The sequence below is a fragment of the Balaenoptera musculus genome, chromosome 6 (assembly GCF_009873245.2).
Source record: "Balaenoptera musculus isolate JJ_BM4_2016_0621 chromosome 6, mBalMus1.pri.v3, whole genome shotgun sequence".
NCBI lineage: Eukaryota > Metazoa > Chordata > Mammalia > Artiodactyla > Balaenopteridae > Balaenoptera > Balaenoptera musculus.
Window position 1 is genome coordinate 102,272,340 of NC_045790.1, and position 16,166 is coordinate 102,288,505.

General features: G+C 44.7%; 1 protein-coding gene across 4 annotated transcripts in view; it reads right to left on the minus strand.

The window, feature by feature from the left end:
• Positions 1-16,166, minus strand: part of CDK5RAP2 (CDK5 regulatory subunit associated protein 2) — a 180,886-nt gene that overhangs the window by 111,530 nt on the left and 53,190 nt on the right. For all 4 annotated transcript variants that reach the window (XM_036855793.1, XM_036855794.1, XM_036855791.1 and 1 more), the window contains exons 11-12: positions 14,988-15,080; positions 8,247-8,465 (exon numbers count right to left, since the gene is read on the minus strand). In XM_036855793.1, the coding sequence (XP_036711688.1) occupies positions 8,247-8,465; positions 14,988-15,080 (312 nt within the window). The remainder of the gene's footprint in view (positions 1-8,246; positions 8,466-14,987; positions 15,081-16,166) is intronic.

Below are 16,166 nucleotides of genomic sequence, written 5' to 3' on the forward strand. Positions count from 1 at the left end.
AGAACACACCTGCCCTCTCCTCCAGCCCCCTCCCCGCTCCCCCTGTGCCAGGCTCATTCATGCCCCAGCCTTTACACAGGCCTTCCCTCTACCAGTGAAGCCTCCCTCCCCCTCCCCGGCACCTCTCTCAGCACAGCTGCATTCTCTGTGCTCCCAAAGCACTTGGGCCATCCCTCTATCAGCACTCATCGTGCTATACTTTAATTAGCTCTTGTCTGCGTTTCTATTATATTTCTCTACTAGATTCCTTCAGAGACTGTGTCTGACTTGATTCAGTCCTGTACTCTCAGTGCCCAGGACAGAGCCTAGCACAGAAATTATGAAGGAAGAACCAGAGATAAGGGAAGGCCTCTCTGTTTGCACCCCAGAGAGACGATAGCAATTCCCTGTGAAAAGTGATGGGAACAGCCTTCTAAACCAGCTTCCCCAGCAGGCCCACGCAGGAGGCACTCACACCCCAGGGTCTGTCACTCGAAAAGGGTTCTGACGCCCTTCCTAGAGGGATTAATCGGTTGAAAAGGAACAGACAAGCACTTTCTTCAGAGGAGAGGTGAGTGCTGATCAACGAAGAAATTTACAGCTTTGTTGCCTGGACTGGTGAAAAGGCAGAACACATTCATTAGTCAGCAGCGCCTGTTAGAGAGTCTAGTGGGCTGGGCTGTGTCACCCCAAGTCTTGAGACAGCACCTGCCACCCCATTAAAAGCAGGAAAAGAGGAAAGAAAAGAAGGAATCTAATGTAATGAGCATCGTGCTCTGTGAGCCAGGAACCACAGTGGGCATTTACTCCTGCATTAAATTTTATTATCCATTTATTTAATCCTAAATTAGATATCATCAACCCCATTTTAGGGGAGTAAACATTAGTTTAGAAAAATTAAGTAACTGGGTTGGAAGCTCAGAGTTAAGCACCTGCTGACGCTGAGATTCCAACCCAAGTCCGGCACTGTTTTCCCCTGTCCCAAACATACCCACTAAACTGCTAAGTTTCTAGCACCCAAGGCAGTGACGTCATCACCATCAACAAAACAGCTACTATTTATTGATCACTTATGATGCGCCAGGTGTAACGCTAAGTGCTATACCTTATCTCACAGAACCCTCACAACTGATGTCTGATTTTCTGACAAGAAATGGACACCACAGTCTGCAGAGGCAAAGTAGCTGGTTCCCAGCCCCATTGCTAGCAAGCGATGGAACCGGGATTCAAATCCGGTCTGACTCCCAAGTCTCTGCATTGTGCCTCTCTTAAGAGAAACTGGAATTTGCAAAGACAAAACTTCTCCCACACAGGTCATTTAAACTGCACATTCTACAAGGATACTGACTCAAAATCTTTACACCTGACCTTAAGAAAAAGGGCGGGGGGAGCTTTGACCCTTGGTAAAAATCACACTACCTCAGGTCTGTGGTCTTAGCCCTAAACCAACTAGCCTACAGCCTACAGACACTGTCTCCAAATGCCAGGTTTTGATGACGGTTCACCAAAAGATGTCCTGAATGCTGTCGCAACCTCATCTGGAGCTATCCGTCAACAAACACATGTGAGAACCCGAGGGGTTCAGGCTGAGCCACCCTGAAATTAAACTCGCTCCTGTCAAAGCACACAGGATTAGCCAGCTGGGTGACGGGTACAACTTTAATTAGATCTTTGGGCTGTAGCCAGCAAATGCATCCCCACAGAGCAAAGGGCGCAGGTACTGAAGCACACACTTGTCAGAGTAGTGGGTGACAGGTCTCGTAACAGATGAGAGCATTATGAGACAGTCTGGGGAACAGGCTAAACCAGTGTCTAATAAACGGTGCGTATAAAGGAGAAGAAAAAGACTATGACTTGCTCCTCTCCTCCCCGCACCCACCCCGAGCAGCACACAGAACGCCTGAACCAGAGACAGCAAATCTAAAACAAAGATTTACCTCTATCACCCTCCACCAAACACACACACACACACACACACACACACACACACACACACACACACACAGAAGTGCTTTGAGTCTCTGGAGCCAAACAAGGTATCGAAGCCAGAGACGTGAGGGCAAGGATGTGAGAACCCAAGCGGCATTCCTGTTAGGCCACAGAAGCTAGGACATTTTAAACATCACAGTTAGGACACCGACTTGGGAATACTGGGGGTTTTTGTTTGTTTTTTGCAAAGGCCTCCTGAATTTCTTTGAAGGGATGTGGGTCCCTCTGGTGGCAAGGAGGTATAACACAATAAAGGGAATCTATCCACGAGACCCTCACTTTTCGACCTTTCTTTTCGTAAAAGACTACGAGGTAGAAGCCAAAGCTTGGATTCACCCGAGCCTACCACAGTGCCTGCACCACTGCAAGTGCTCAATAAATGTCCCTTGAATAAACAAATGAGCAAACTGCAAATTACCACACATGCTGAGTTGCCTGGCACTACTAGGTCACTGCAATCACAGGCAATTAAAACAAACAAACAAAGAACTGACTCTCACAGCCGAACGTCTCAGTGTTCACGCACCATCAGACACAGTGAATTCAGATGCCTCGGATTCAAGCTGCATTTTCAGACAGGCATTGTCTCCCTCCAAAATGCTTAAGAGCAGGCACAATGAGACAGCAATACATGTTTTTGGCATGAGCAAAGGATGGTTTGATCACATCCAAGAGAGGCTGGCTTGCCATCAGAAAGAATTCAGGGAATGCTACAAAAGCCCATACTGCTTGACAGGGGACCACTGCAAAGGCTTTGAGTTGGGGATCATCTCTCAACAGGGCTGCAGTATTTCCCACTTATTTTGAAATTCTTGTCCAAGAAACGGGAATAATGGGAAACAGCTAGACAGAGTCCTGGGGACTGAAAACCTTAATACTTACAAGCTTAACCGACTTGGATGACATTGATCTGGCCCTGAGCAAAATTGCTTCTACTGAATGGGGTAATGTCGAAGAGTCTGTATACTGCTCAGAGAACTCTTTATAAAAACCCACCAGAGGCAATACTTCCCTCAGGCCTCAGTGCCAGCAAAAGCTGTCCCTTTATCTTAACATGTTCTTCTTATAGACACCGGAGACCTTGTAACTGAATTTCCCTTTTTACTTTTGCTGCCAGGAGCCCCAGCTGGATTTTAAGTCCCCCTCTTCAGCGCTGTGACAGCTCTCATAAGTGGCACTTCTCCTCACTCACCTGCCTCCATTTCACTGGTCACCCTTTTTGCTCTGTGACCCTAATGCCTTTAATCTCATTTAATTTTATGACTTTCCATAAACCTCTGAAAATGTTTTTGAAACACAGAAAGAAAGAAATTACAAGTCTGAAAGCTTCAAATAACCAAAATACTTCAAGTTGGGTGGTCTTGAAAATGGATTATTGTAGTCCGCTGAAAAGCTGAAATTGTATCAATCTTCCTTTTTGCTAAAAGCACAATATTCTTAACATAAATATTGTTTGGCATAGCCTCAGCGTGGTATCTTAGGCAAAGTCCTGAAATTGAGAGTCCACAGACTTGGATCCATGTCACATATTTATCACTTTCTATGTGACCATGATCAAGCCATTTAAATTCTGAGGCTCCGGGGCTTCTCTGGTGGCACAGTGGTTAAGAATCCGCCTGCCAATGCCGGGGACATGAGTTCGAGCCCTGGTCGGGGAAGATCCCACATGTCACAGAGCAACTAAGCCCGTGCGCCACAACTACTAAGCCTGCGCTCGAGAGCCCGCGAGCCACAACTACTGAGCCCACGTGCTGCAACTACTGAATCCTGTGTGCCTAGAGCCTGTGCTCCACAAGAAAAGCCACCACAATGAGAAGCCTGTGCACCTCAATGCAGAGTAGCCCCGGCTCATCACAACTAGAGAAAGCCCACGCACAGCAACGAAGACCCAACGCAGCGAAAAATTAATAAATAAATAAATTTATTAAAGAAAAAAAAATTCTGAGGCTCTGATTAATCTGTAAAATGGGAAAAACCTTTTGTATGCCCAATCACAGGGTTGTGAGCACCAAGGGAAAGACAGGCAGTCCTTGGATTAACTGTAAAGTACACTGAAGAAGAATACACCTAAGAAATCATATCTGCTTCATTTCTATCACTCTGTAACAGCAGTTTTCATTAACACAGGGTGGTGTTGAGGATTGAGCTGAATGTGGACTGAGAAAAAGACCAGTGTTTGGAACACATTTTCTTACCGGTGTTTTGCAGCCCTGCCTGTGGGACGCAGTGAAGTTTGAGTAAATGCTGAGTGTTCCCGAGTCCTGGAGGGGAGCTTTAGTACGCACCCAGGCAGCCCAGAAGCCACACCTGAGCGGCTCCACTACAGAGGAGCAGGTCCTTCCTCCTCCCCCTTATCCCCGACCTCTCGGAGCCTGACACACGTCACGTGCCTTTTCTCATCTTCTTGTCTCCGGGCTCTCCGCAGCCACCCCATTCTCCAGACCTCCATCAGACAAGTCTCTCTAAACTGCAACAATCCTCTGCTTAACTCCCCCTCGACAGGGGCCCCACTGCCTGTAGGTCAAGTCCACACTCCCAAACTCTGTATCCAAGGCCCTCTACAATTCAACCTCTCTCTAGGTTAAAGTCACCCTTCACTACAGTCCCAAACTCCTCTTCCCCCAAACACCATACTCTCTCACATCTGTGTACCTTCACCTCCTACACGAAACTCTCCTCTGCCTCGCCTAGCTCGTAACCTTCAACTCACACTTCAGAACCAGTTCGAAAGTTACTTTCCCGGGGAGCCTTCTCCGATCCTGCTCTGTGCTCCCGTGGTTACTCTGTTCCTATCTCCGTCCCGGAACTGTCCCCAGGCAGAGCTGAGGGCCTGCACAAAGCGTTCCATGTGGCTGAATGCATGAATGGAGTCCTTTCCATTGCCAAGCCAGACACAGAGGCCACCAAAAGGCCTGGGGTTTTGTTTCTTTCAATCCAAAAGCAACAGCAATAGCAGCTGGTGAGTGGGAGGCTCTAGTTAAAGAGCCTAGTTACCAGAACCAGCTGATAAGCCATGCAAGGCTGGTGGGTTACGCTCTACCTCTGCATGCGTCCTAGCACCATAAGGCAAAGTCACCCCCAGCAGGTTTCCCCAGACCCTGAACAGGCCAGTGCCCCCAAGATCGGGTGCAAAGCATGCTCACGAGATGGACACAGTCAAATTCTTAGGATAAAACCAGAAGTTAAGCAGAGATAGCGTTGTGATGCAATACATGCTCAAAAAGAAAGAAACCACGGCCAGATCGTCTTATCAGAAACATGCACGACTCAATGTAGAAAAGCAGCCGTGATGAGACACTAGGAAGCCCTGAGTCACAGGCACGCTCACCTGAGGTGAGCATCCAGAGGCACAGCTGCTATTTTGGTGCCCACTGCCCTGAAACAAAGCAGCACCTTCTCTGGATAACTGCTCACTCCCTCCGAACACGTGGTTCTAGGGGAAGCTGCCAGTGATGATACACGAGCTCACACACACACACACACACACGCACGCACAACCACACACACACACACTTCTGACAAGGAATGCATGTGACCCAAGTAGGGCCTCTCGATACCTCACCCGTCTGGCCCTCCGGACCAGGGGACGACAGGGGTAGTGGGGTGTGAGAGTCCTCCTTCATCTCATGTACTAAACTGGGGAGCTGTGATCCCAGCAGGGCTGGCAATGGTGGGTCCAACCACTTGGAGCTGGAGTAAGAGGACGCAAGAAAGAGAAGCCAGCTCTCAGAGAGACACAGACTCGGTCCCGGCAGAGTTCTGTCACCCCTGTCCTTCCAGCCGTTTAGTTACCCAAGGCAATGCATTCCCCTTTCTGCCTAAGTTACTTAAAGCTGGGTTTCTGTCCCCAGCAAAAAAAAAAAAACTCTCACCCGTAGTACACTTCACTCCAGTCTCTCCCTCTCACTGTCACATGCCCCTTCCATTCCTTGCCAAGCATTCCTTGCTTCCTTATGAAGACGTATGCATGTTACTTAGGAATAAATCTTCTCATCAACAGCAGTCCAAAATTCTTTTAGAAGCACTAGGGTTTTCATGAATAAGTGAATTATGGAACCAACATTGTCTGATAATAGAGGGATTGGTAAATAAATTACAGCGTATCCACTTGATGTAATGTTATAAAGCCATTTCAAGTGTAAGTTATAACGTAAAGAAACAATTACGTATTTTATACACCTAGGTGTGGGTGTGGGTGTGGGTGTGTGTGTGTGGGTGTGTGTGTGTGTGTGTGTGTATATCATCCGAATCCAATTTCTATTGAATAAATATTTTTATATGATACAGGGGGATGGAGGGGACAAACTAAACTGGAAAAAAAAAAAAATGTTATCCAACAGTGAAGGATCTAAGAACTGGTTATGAAAACTGACCTCTATAGAAGGACCCTCTGGCCAGTCTTTTCTTTACCTCATCCACAGAGGCACACGACTCAGACCTCACACCGCTCACTCAACTTAAATGTCATCTCCTCTAGAAGGTTTCCCTGACTACTCTGTCCCACAAGGATCTTTCGCACTGACTATGTAAGCTGCGTGAATTAGCTCTGGGTTTTACACTGCTTTGCATTTTGTCACGTGTAACATTTTCACCTCCCTTAAGGAAAAAATAAAACATTCAGGGCTCATGCCATGTATTTCCATCAGCATCTCAACTAGATACATCTGGTATTCAGTAACACTGAATAAATATGAAACAGGTCTTTTAATAACATGCAATAAACTGGTAAATGCCAATACTGCTGGTGGCATCATAAACTGGGCCAGCCCTTTGGACAAATAATTTGGCAGCATGATTAACCAGTATAAAATATTTGTACCACCTGACCCAGTAATCTCACTCCTCAGAATCTATCCTTGGGATTTCAAGAAAAAAAAAAAATGCCTTTATGCCCAAAGATGTTCACTGTGGCATTATTTAAACAGCCAAAATGTCCAAGAGAGCAGGAAATTATTAAGTAAATCGTGTGAAATCTATTCAATGAAGCGTATGCATCATTCAGCATGACTGCTCTGGCGCCTACACAACACGGGGAGATGGCCATGAGAGAGAAAGTGATCAAAGAACACACCAACAGTATTTAGCCTCTGATTGGACTGGGGCCCCAAATGCACCAGGACTAAAGGGTGATACTGAAAAACAGAGTTACTTTATGAGGGTGGTGGAATTATAGGTGACATTTTCTTATTTTCCTAAGTTTCCATTATTGCTCTCTTGATGTTCATTAAAATTTCTGTTAAAATAGACAAACATTTACATTTCAATCCTCTTGTCAGTGCCAGCCTTAGGATTTCAAACTATGGTCCTGACGTCCCGTCCCTGCCAACAGCAGCCACCAGAGAACTAACCTCCGGTACCTACCTGCGGGCTCTCCTTCGAGCTCTCTACTCCAACGACTCTGCCTGCCCCAGGCTCCGGTGCAGGGAACTCGTTTAACCTGAGTGTCAACGATCAGTCAGACTCAGTCCCTATGCTACCCGACTGCACCGAGGCTGTGGATCTGGATGTGACCTCAGGATGCTGAATACTTAGGTTTAAACATACCAGAAACTGTAGAAGGTAAACTTTTTTGTCTACCAAGTTCAGAGAGAATTTCTTAAATACTAACATCCAGTGCTAAATAGAGTAGTCTTAACAAAAGATCACTCTCACCTAGGGAAACGTGGTATAATCTTTCTGGAGAACAATTTGGGTGTATCTATAAAATAGTCTTTAAAATATTCATACTCTTTGACCCAGTAATTATACCTCTATCAGGAAATAATCAGCGGATAAATATTTAGGTACAAGGATGTTTGCTGCAGCATTTGTTATAAGGCAAATATATATATATAATGAACTAAACATCCTATAGTAAGGACTAGTTAAATAAACTGTAGCACATTCAAGTGATGAACCATTATGTTCACACACAAAAAAACATGTTTTTGAAGAACACTCATGACGGCCCCACACCAAAGGGAAAACATTGAATTAAAAAAAAAAAAAAAAGAAACAGAATACAAAAATGCAATTCAGCTTGACACCAATAATGTGCACCAATAATGTGCACACGCGTGTGTGTGTGACAGAAAGAGAGAGAGAGAGAATAAAAGGACTAGAACATCAAATAGCTAAGACTGGTCATTTCTAGGTGATGAGATGGTGAGTGAAATATTTTATATTCTTCCGGTTTTTCTAAGTTTTCGGCGATGAATATCTGTCTCCCTAAAACAGCCAAAGAGCCCCGGCCAGCCCAAGCGCCCTGCCCGCTGTCTCGAGGGCCAAGCGGCACTCACGTGGGTGATGCGGTCTCCCTTGCTCCTCTCTCGGTGGGCTGCCCCCAGCTCCTTCTCCAGTCTCTCCCTCTCCTGCTGCAGGTCGCTCAGCTCCCGGGTGACTCTCTTAATGCTCCTACGCAGTCTGTGGTTCTCCGTGCTCTTGGTGAGGTTTTCTGAGCGCAGCTCAGCCAAAAGGGCTGCCTTTTCTAACAGAGCAGCCTCGTAATCTTCAGACCCCTAGAAGAAGAGGAGGGGAAGGGGAGCTGGGCTGATTTTCACAGCTCAGTAAACAAACCAAGAAATCGGTGCTCCCTGTTCACCAGTTTTTTTTTTTGGTCGGGGGGGGGTGGGGGGGGTGGAGGGAGGTGGAGATTAACATAACATTCAGGACCCACAGCACAAATAATATGAAAGTTTTGAAATAACACAGGGTAGTGTTTATGTTATGACGGTGATGTTAAGGGGGAAAAGGCTACAATTATTGTGTAAAAGAGCTTTTTTTTTTAAAGATGAGAAAGAAACGCACAAAATGTTAATAGTAACCGTATTTAGTAGGGTGGGAATACAGATGATTTTTTTTCCTTTACTTCTCTGTATTTTCAAATGTTGTAAGGTTAGTGAGCATGTTATTTCTGTAATAGTTTAAAAAACAATTTAATTAAGTTATTTTTAAAAGATAGAAAATAAAGAATTTTATTTGAAAATCAGAGATGGATTCAAGCACTGGCAATGTCCATCTCTGTTAGAGATGAACCCACAGTCATCTAGAGAAAAAGGAGTAGTCAGCCTGGTAATCGACAGCCACCTCAAGAGGCTACAAGTTCAGCAGAGTCGGAGGTCTACACGTGTCAAGAACATGTTTATTTCATTAATACAGTTTATTAGAGAAAATATATATGTGATTATCGTGCATATGAAAAAATGTCATAACTCACCAATAGTCAAAAAGAGCGAATTAAAACAGGCTTTCACTTAACAAGTGAGATTGTTTTAATGAGACTATCCAGTGCTGGCAAGCTTATTGGGAAATGGCACAATTAACATTCACGTTTCAAGAAATGACCAAGCATCTAGAAGCCAAGAAATATGCTGGCAGTAATGTACATTGATAGAACTCCCCGTGGACAGATTACGTACATCAAGTATATGTGTATTATATAAAGATGTTCACAATCATCCCAATAATTCCATTTCTAGGATTCAATCTCGGACAAGAATCCAAAATATAAGGGGGAAAAGCCTTATATACAAAGTCATTCATCAAAGAATCACTTAAAACAGTGAAAAATAAGAAACAACCTAAATGTGCAAGAATATGAAAACAAATAAAGTATGACAAAGCCACACAATAAAACCTTAAAACTATATCTACAAAAAGTTGATAATATGTGAATATTTCTAAGTCACTATGTTACATTAAAAAAAAAAAAGAAATCCCTGGTGGCTCAGTGGTTAAGAATCCATCTGCCAATGCAGGGGACACGGGTTCGACCCCTGGTCCGGGAAGATACCACATGCCGCAGAGCAACTAAACCCGTGCTCCACAACTACTGAGCCTGCGCTCTAGAGCCCGCGAGCCACAACTACTGAAGCCCGAGCGCCTAGAGCCCGTGCTCCGCAACAAGAGAAGCCACAGCAATGAGAAGCCCGCGCACCGCAACGAAGTGTGTAGCCCCCGCTCGCCGCAACTAGAGAAAGCCCGCGCTCAGCAACGAAGACCCAACGTAGCCAAAAATAAATAAATTTTAAAAAAATCAAACTGTAAATGATCTAAAAAATAAAATCTATGCATAGGAGAAAGCCTAGAAGGAAAAACAACAAGGTGTTAATAGTGGTTGGGGGACTTCCTGATTTCCCTTTTTTCCCTTCTTGCCAGTCTTCTGAAAAAATTTTTGAAACATATATAATACTTATACTCAGAAGAAAATTAACTTTTTAAAAAATCTGTCTTTTGAATTAGATTGAGGACAAGGTTAAAAATTTTAAAGCAAGGGACACTCGAGCTGTCAAGGTCGCAGCTCAGACTGTGGAGTAAAGGGACTGGCCCCAGCTTCCGGGCCTTCCCAAGAAATCCATCTCTGCCTCTGTCGACAGTGAAGTCCTAGCTGTTCAGCAGAGGTGGGTACAACCACGGTCACTCCGGAGGCAGAGGGGTTCCGCTGTTCCCGGGCCCCTACAACCCAGCCATCTGGTCCCATGCTTCCCCAACTATTGTCTAGGACACAGCAACAGAGGCTGAGGGAGAAAGCCATTCAAATTCCAAAGTAGGTTTTATAGAAGCTTCTGTTTTAGTTTCCTTTAAAATTAAAATAAATAAAAAGAAATGGGAAACCTAGGTCACGGGCCCACCCAAAAAATGTATCTGGGGCAGTGCTTATTTAAATAAACTCAAAAAAGAGAAAAGAAGATAAACAATGATTTGGGAAAACGCTCACCTTGAACAATTTTCATAGTTACCTTTTATTAAGCACTGATTATGCATGAGGGGCTAAACCAGGCACTTTTACACATATTATATCTCAGTCTCTCATAGGACCCTACAAAGTACACATTATTATCCCTATTTAAGTAACTGAGGCCCAAAACTGTTAAATGACTAGCCTGTCATCAGACCATAAGTGATTAAATCCGGGATTCAAACGACTCCAGAGCCTGTGTTCTTCCCAGAGCACTATTCTGTCTTGCCCATTCCAGGGAAGATTCCAATTAACACCAATAAACTACAAAAAATTAAAACAAGCAGACTGAATTCAAGGGGAGAACACCAGTTAGGAGCTTGTTAAACAAAGGATAGCAATGGTTGATACTAAAATAATAGATATTATAAAGTGATCAAAGTTCTGTGGGATTATCATGTAAATAACGATAACAAAGCCTCTTTAAAAATCTAAGCTCGAAGAATTCAAATTCATACATTCGATTCACTTCATAAAAATACTTTCCATGTTAATTTTCCCTTAGATGGCCCTCTGGAAAACTTCTTTGGAGAATTTTTTTTACCTTTTCCTGCAAGACACCCTGACTTTCAGATTCTATAACACCAGTCAGGTGCTTATAAATCAGGTGGCAAATACTTGACCCAGTTAGACATGGTAAGAAACTAAAGCACCCCCCTACCCCCCCCCCAAAAAAAGAAACTAAAGCCCAAATAATATGAAACAAATTGTTCTTCCCCACAGTACAGAAACATGATAAGTTCAATAAAGAAAGAGTCAGAAGGCCCAGAGTTCAAAGACCAGTTCTAGCTGTGTGATTTGGGAGAAGTTAACTTCTCTGAAGTTCTGTTTCCTCATGCGTGAGAATGATCTCTATTTCACAGGGTTGTTGTGAAGATAAAATATGACACATAAAGTCCCGTTTCAGCAGGTGCAGGATAAATAAATCTAGGTTCCCTTTTCCATCACTTACTCCATTATCTTTCATTCCCAATCAAGAGATAATATGGAGAGTTTCCTCAAACTAAAAGCTATGTGTATAACACCATTAACCGAGAATCTGAAAATAGACCAAAGTAAAAACTACTATATTTTTATGCCAGAACTACATCACCCAACTTAAGGATGAGTTAACATTTACTGAGTTACCACCTGTGCCCAGATGCATGCTCTTATTTAATCCTTGTAAGGATTATGTGACATAAATGTGACTATCCAGATTTTACAATGCGCAAGCAGACTGGGAGAGTGCACATATCTTGCCCAAGATGATACAAGTTAGTGAAGCAGAGTTAGGATTCAAATTCATGTCCCACCCCAGGTTCTTCACAGTAAAAATAATACGATACATACATATAATGGGCTATATGCAGCTGTTTAAAAAGACTGTATAAAAAGCACAGAGATACACAACACACACACACACACACAAATGACTGCATGTCAAACTGCTGAAATCTGAGTAAGGTCAACAGACTGCACCAATATCCTGGTTGTGACATTGTCCTATGTCACATAAGATGCTAACTTTGGGAGAACTAGGTAAAGAGTATACATGCAGAAGTCTACTGCATGTGAATCTACAATTATCTCAAAATATATTTTGTTAAAGATTGGTTAGCTCTATATATATTGCCAGGGAAAGAATGTTAAATGAAAACAGAAGAGATTATATAACAAAATACATATTATAATGCTATTTAATTTTTCAAAGGTGATATATATATATGTACAAATATGCTTTGAAAAGGGTCAAGGTGCTAACAGTGAACATCTTTAGACGTGAGTTTACTGGTGACTTTTATCAACCTCTTTCTACCATTTTAAATATTTTATGAGTTTCCTGCCACGTGCAATTTTACTTTTATAAAGCCGAGCAGGGAGGGGAGGAGACATGACCGCTGCTTCCAATTTGAAAATACATTGTTTAAATGGCTTCAGAGGTAGCACAGGCAGGCCACACTGCAACCTTCACAGAGTCACACCTGTGATTAGAATCTACCTCTCTGCACTGTGGCAACTGCTCCAAGAGTCTGAATACCACTTGCTGCTGCTTCACTGTCACGCTTGATGCCACCCCTGTGAGCTTTAGCTCTTATACTCATGCTGCAATTAGTTCAAATCATGTGACATCCCAAAAAGGTCCCAAAATGTGAAAGACAATGCATTTTCAAATGTCTGTGCAATATTCAAATTATACATACCTCGCAATGAATTAGCCGATATAAGGGTCTGGTGTGTATTGACTCACACACATAATCAGAAAAATGGAAAGAGCAGAGACTTTGGAGCCGGACTTTGAGTTCAAGTACTGGCAACCTGTCAAACGGGTGAGCACTCTGCCTCCATGGGTAAGCATTAAATGAGTGCTCTCCGAACAGCCAACGTGCCACGCAGAACCTGAGGAATTTCAACAGTGTCTGATCTCCATACTTTGCAAGATGAGAAACCCGGCCAACACTGTAAACTACAAGACCTCAAAGATCACTTTTAGACTAGGACTGAGGGTTATGAAATTAATCAATGGATGTAATAAGTCTGGGTAACACGTAAACGTATAAGACTCTTTTCTTTCCTTCAAGGCCCAACAACAAGTAAACTATCACAACACGTAAGGATGTCTGGTCTCTGCTTATCAATTGCCAACATACACTTTTTTCCCTCAAGGAATGGGAAATACGGACGGTTTTGCTAAGAACTCAGCTTTTAAGGCTTGTTATTTTCTAAGCAAGGGAAAAAACCTCAGTGTAAAGTGTAATCTCAGCTCCATTTCATCAACCACTGTCAAAATGGTGGGAAGGCAAGTCTGAGAGTCCAAAGACAGATTTGTCTCTGCTTCTAGTGCGCCCGGACTTAAACCAAATTACTTCAATTACTCTTACTGTGAACCAAAGCTCTGAAAAGATAAGGCACGGGATATGAATCTGAGGAACCAAACAGTCTTAAATTAGATTTAACTCCTAACTTCTACTTTATCACCAAAAACAACACGGGGGGGAAGAAGTGGGAGGGGGGAGCTTTAAGGCAGTATGGGCTTAATCCCATGATGGAGCATTACTGATTCATTAGTCATTAGTAACAGGTATACACTGTAGAGGGAAACTAGAAACACGGGCGGAAAATGTTAATTCAAAACACAGAACTAAAAGTAGCAAGAAAGAGGGAAGATCAAGGGGATGACCACCAGGAGCCCTTGCTGCACAACGTTGGCGGGGGTAAAAAAAAGGCGGGTCAAATAACCAAAGCCTGGAACAGAAACCTGGCAGGGAGCAGGCAAGCCAGGTAAGGAGAGGTAGGGGGTGAAGGGAAAAGCACAGACTTGGGAGTGAGACTGATTCTGGGGTCAAATCCTAGCACTTTCACTTACCGCTTTTGTGACCCTGAGCAAGCTACTTGAATCTCTGAACCTGGATTTCCTCAGCAGTAAACAAGGATGTTAACAGTGCCTACTTCATGGCACTGTTGTACAGATTTATTGAGCTAATCCACGGAGAACACCTGGCACAGGGCTTGACACATAGTACATGTTCAATAAATGCCAGCTTTTATTAGCAGCGATTACTACATTTAAACCCTGGTCCTGTCATTTGCAAAGCTGTGTGACCGTGAATAAGTTGTATACCCTCACTGAACTTCAAAAACCCCTCAAATACAAGGGGGGTGAAAATTACCTTCCCCACAGGGTGGTGAAGATTAAATGAGATAATCCACACATCTCGCACGGTCTACTCCTGGCACAGCCTAAGCTCAGCACTCCTAACTGTGGGCGTACTTGTCACCATCATCACTGTCATACTGAGGAAGGGGCTGGAGAAGCACCCAAAGCTGCAGAAGACGCTCCTTTAATTAGACTGAGTGAACTCTTCTGCTAAAGACCACTCAGAGGACTTCATGGTGGCACAGTGGTTAAGAATCCGCCTGCCGATTCAGGGGACACGGGTTCGAGCCCTGGTCCGGGAAGATCCCACATGCCTCGGAGCAACTAAGCCCGTGCGCCACAACTACTGAGCCTGCGCTCTAGAGTCCGCGAGCCACAACTACTGAAGCCCGCACGCCTCGAGCCGGTGCTCCGCAACAAGAGAAGCCACCGCAACGAGAAGCCCACACACCGCAACGAAGAGTAGCCCCCTCTCGCCGCAACTAGAGAGAGCCTGCGCGCAGCAACGAAGACCCAACGCAGCCAAAAATAAATTAATTAATTAATTAAAAAAAAAAAAAAAAAAGACCACTCAGAGCTCCCTTGGTTCCTTTCAGCTGCAAAGCCCTGACCTCACCAGGAGTAAGGATCATGGAGAGAGCCACTTCAAACAAAGCCAACACTTACCTGGAATTTCTGGATCTGTGCTTTCTGGGGGGCTTCTCGGGCTTTAGCAAAGGCAGCATTGAGCTCTTCAATTTCAGAGTTAAGTTCTTCAATCTGGGTAAAAATAAGGAAGAGCAGCCAAGTATGCAACTGGGCTCTCCTCTCTGTGCTCAGCCCAAAAGCTTTTCCTGCTGAACTGGGGAGTGCTTATAACCGAGGGCTCTGTAGTCAGAAAAGTGGGATTTCTAGTTTGGCTGTCTACTAGCTGGATGACTTCAGGCCAGGCACTTCATCTCTTTGAGACTTAATTCCCTCAACTATAAAACGAGGATACGACCACTCACCCCACCACAGCACTGTTAGGCTTGAACAACGTTAATAGGCACGGGCGCTAAAGTACTGCCCGGCTCACGCTAAGAGTCACTATTATTGTCCACAGAGATGAGCCACCCAACCACCGAGCCTGGCTCTTCCCAGAACTCCTCACCCCCCAGTGACCTTCTCCACTGGCCCAGAGTCAGCCAGGAACTCCCCTGGCCACACCCTGGACTCTGCCAGCAGCCAAAACTGCCCTACCACTGGTGCCCTGCACAGCAGAGGGTCTCCGACGACCACTGGGCCCTGAACTCCCAACACACAAGACAAATCACACGGACCACGATTAGGAACCAAATCTCCGCTGCGGCTGACACTGGTGGTTACTCAAACTCCTACCTCCTCAGCTTCCTCAACCCCAGTTTCCTGGTTAGCGCCCCACTCCTGCAGCCATTCCTCCTGCCCACTTTGTGCACTCCTCTCCCTATTCCTGAAACCTGCTGTCCCCTGCGGCCCGACGCTCAGCCTCCTTTCCCACCCCACGCTATCCTTGGATGAGTAGATCAACACTCAGAATTTTCACTCATACCTGTATACGAGTGACTCCCAGATCTATACCTCCAGGCCTGGGCCTTCTCCAAGCTTTAGATTCGCGTACCTATCTGCCTCCTGGACTTCTCACCTGAACGGTCCGTGGGCTCCTCAAAGTCGGGACCTTCTAAACTGGCCCATCACCTCCAGTGACGCCCCCATCTCACCATGATCCTCCATTTTCTACGCTTTTAAGGGAGGTGGTGGCACCCCCATATCCCCAGTCATGCAGCCAGAAGTCACCCTTGACTGCTCCTTCTCTCAAGTCCTACATCTAATCATCAAATTTCCCCA